Source organism: Petaurus breviceps, unplaced genomic scaffold (genome assembly GCF_028583685.1).
Source record: "Petaurus breviceps papuanus isolate PSGF00001 unplaced genomic scaffold, PetGlider_PUasm1.0 90721, whole genome shotgun sequence".
Taxonomy (NCBI): Eukaryota; Metazoa; Chordata; class Mammalia; order Diprotodontia; family Petauridae; genus Petaurus; species Petaurus breviceps.
In genome coordinates, this window is record NW_027187322.1 from 2,613,386 (window position 1) to 2,615,865 (window position 2,480).

The following is a 2,480-nucleotide window of genomic DNA, read 5'->3' on the forward strand; positions in this document are numbered from 1 at the left end:
GGGGGGATGGCTTTGCATCTCCAGTGCCCAGCACAGGCCCCTGGGCAGTTAAGTCTTTAATAAATGTTTATTAATTTGAAACAAGGAGGCAGGACAAACAAGGCAGACACAAATACACAGACAAGACATAGGGCCACAGAGAGAGACAGCCTCACAGACAAACGCAAGGGCAGAGCCAGCCTTCTCACCTCCCCTCTTGCCCTCTGCCCATCCCCAGACTGGCTGAAAACGGAAGCCCAGCAGCACCGGGAGCAGCTCTTGCTGGAGGAATTGGTGTCTTTGGTGAACCAGCGGGACGAGTTGGTCCGAGACCTGGATAAGAAGGAGAGGATGTGAGTGTGGCCAGAGCTGCCCTGCCGCCCCTAGGGAGGGGGCACTGCTCTGGGATGGCACCTGGAGGTGCCCAGGGATTGGGGGGCGCTCTGGGGGGAGGGGCTTCATCCAGCCTGCGGTCTGTCGCGCCACCGCTGAGTCCTGGACGGGGAGTGTGGAGCGGACCCAGGAGCGGCTCCGGTTCCGACATAGGCCCTGTTATTCCCAGAGCCCTGGAGGAGGATGAGCGCCTGGAGCGGGGCTTGGAACAGCGGCGTCGGAAACTGAGCCGTCAGCTGAGCCGTCGGGAGCGCTGCCTGCTGAGCTGAGCCGGGCCGGGCCGAGCTGGGCTGGACCGGGCCGGCCGCGGAGCCCCGTCCAGTCCCTTAGGGTGTCCGCTCCATTTCGGGGTAGGTGGGGGACGAGGGTCGCCGCTGTCTCCGGCTGCGGCCGCCCGAGCTTCCCGGGGTCCTGGGGATCCTCTGCCACCACCCGTGGAGCGGGGTAGGCCAAGGGTCTCCCCTCCCTCCCTCCCTCGCGATCTGCCTGACTCCTGCGGCTGGGCCGGACGGAGGCAGGCCTCTGCAATCCGGCCACGGCCTCTCGGTCCTGCCATCTGCCTTCTTGCACCCCCAGAGGACCCTCTCTCCTCCTCCGCCCCACTTGTGCCCTTCCGCGCGTGGCCACCAGAGGCCGCCGTGGGGCCTGGTTTGCAGCGCTCCCGGGCGTCGGCCGCTCTCCAAACCGCAGCCCATCGGCCGTATTTATTGAAGTGTGTGTGAGTGTGTGTACGGGTGTGTATATCTGTGTATGCGTGGGACCCGAGGGCTCCCTCTGCACTTAGGGAGCCCTGACGATCTCGGGTGGGTTCTTGGACCTTAGCTAAAGGAAGGAGAGGAGGTGGGGCCAGAGTGGTCAATGTCTCAGCCCCCCAGCCTCCATCCTTCCCCAGCCAAGCAAAGACTGGCTCTCGCGGCTCTGGTTAATAGGTGTGGTGGGACGATCGAACCATTGATAATTAGCCTGTGGCCGTAACTGGCCGCCAAAATCGTCTCGGAAATCCCTCGGTCCTGGACCACCCCCCAGGGACCGCACCGTCACACCCAGGAGCTTGTCCACAATAAATTCTAACTTGGAAGCCGGACTCTGCTCTCTCCTTCCCTCCTGGCCCCCCACGCTGGGTGGGGGGCGAAGCAGCTCTGTGGGTTTGGAGGAAGGAGTGGGCCTAAGGGGAGTTAGGCTGGGGGATGCTGATTAGCCATCCATATGCAAATAAGGCAGTCCAAGGAGGACCCCCACCTGGGAAGAAGGTCTGGCCGTGGAGCCACGGTCTGAGCTACACCCTAGCTGGCTTCAGGCCACCTGTGAGACTGCCTCCTGGCATCCCAGATTTCTCCTGTACAAAACTGAAGGGGCCAAGACCATGGCATCTTCCATCTCTGATTAACATGTGTGTGGAGCCAAGGACTTACCTTCACACCAAAGAGGTGTAGGTCAAGAATCATTGCCCATTTTACAGATGAGGACACTGAGGGTAGCCTGCATTATAAAACTAGCTGGCCCGGCTTCTGTGGCCTTGGGCAAGCTCGGTTCCTTCCCTGGCCCTGCTGGCTCAGCTGCAAAAGAGAGGTCTGTTCCAGGGCCAGATACTGGGTCCATTACATGGCCCTTGGGCTTCTGGGGGTTTGGCTCGAAGAGGAAGAGACTGAGCCGAAGACAAGCAAGTGGGAAGCCAACTCTTCTTTATTCTCTCTGTCTCTGTCTCTCTCTGTCTCTCTCTCTCTGTCTCTCTCTCTGTGTCTCTCTGTCTCTCTCTCTCTCTCTCTCTCTCTGTCTCTGTCTCTCTCTCTCTCTCTGTCTCTCTCTCCTCTCTATCTCCTCTCTCTCTGTCTCTCCTCTCTCTGTCTCTCTCTCTGTCTCTCTCTCTCTGTCTCTCTCTCTGTCTCTCTGTCTCTCTCTCTGTCTCTCTCTCCTCTCTATCTCTTCTCTCTCTCTGTCTCTCCTCTCTCTGTCTCTCTCTCTCTGTCTCCCTCTCCTCTCTATCTCCTCTCTCTCTCTCTCTCTCCTCTCTCTGTCTCTCTGTCTCTCTTTCTCCTCTCCTTGCTCTCTCTCTCTCTCTCTCTCTCTCTCTCTCTCTCTCTCTCTCTCTCTCTCTCTCTCTCTCTCTC

At 59.4% G+C, this 2,480-nt stretch overlaps 2 protein-coding genes across 6 annotated transcripts in view; one reads left to right on the top strand and one right to left on the bottom strand.

Annotated features, from left to right (window-relative positions):
• Window positions 1-1,450, top strand: part of EHBP1L1 (EH domain binding protein 1 like 1) — a 32,350-nt gene extending 30,900 nt beyond the window's left edge. For all 5 annotated transcript variants that reach the window (XM_069066341.1, XM_069066342.1, XM_069066343.1 and 2 more), the window contains 2 exons: window positions 218-332; window positions 542-1,450. In XM_069066341.1, the coding sequence (XP_068922442.1) occupies window positions 218-332; window positions 542-641 (215 nt within the window). In that variant the 3' untranslated portion in view covers window positions 642-1,450. The remainder of the gene's footprint in view (window positions 1-217; window positions 333-541) is intronic.
• Window positions 1,451-2,037: 587 nt separating this feature from the next.
• The window catches only part of KCNK7 (potassium two pore domain channel subfamily K member 7), a 4,218-nt gene continuing 3,775 nt past the window's right edge, over window positions 2,038-2,480 (bottom strand). Inside the window, exon 3 of the mRNA XM_069066346.1 lies at window positions 2,038-2,480. This exon is cut by the window's right edge and continues 327 nt beyond it. The gene's annotated coding sequence lies outside the window, so the exon portion shown is untranslated.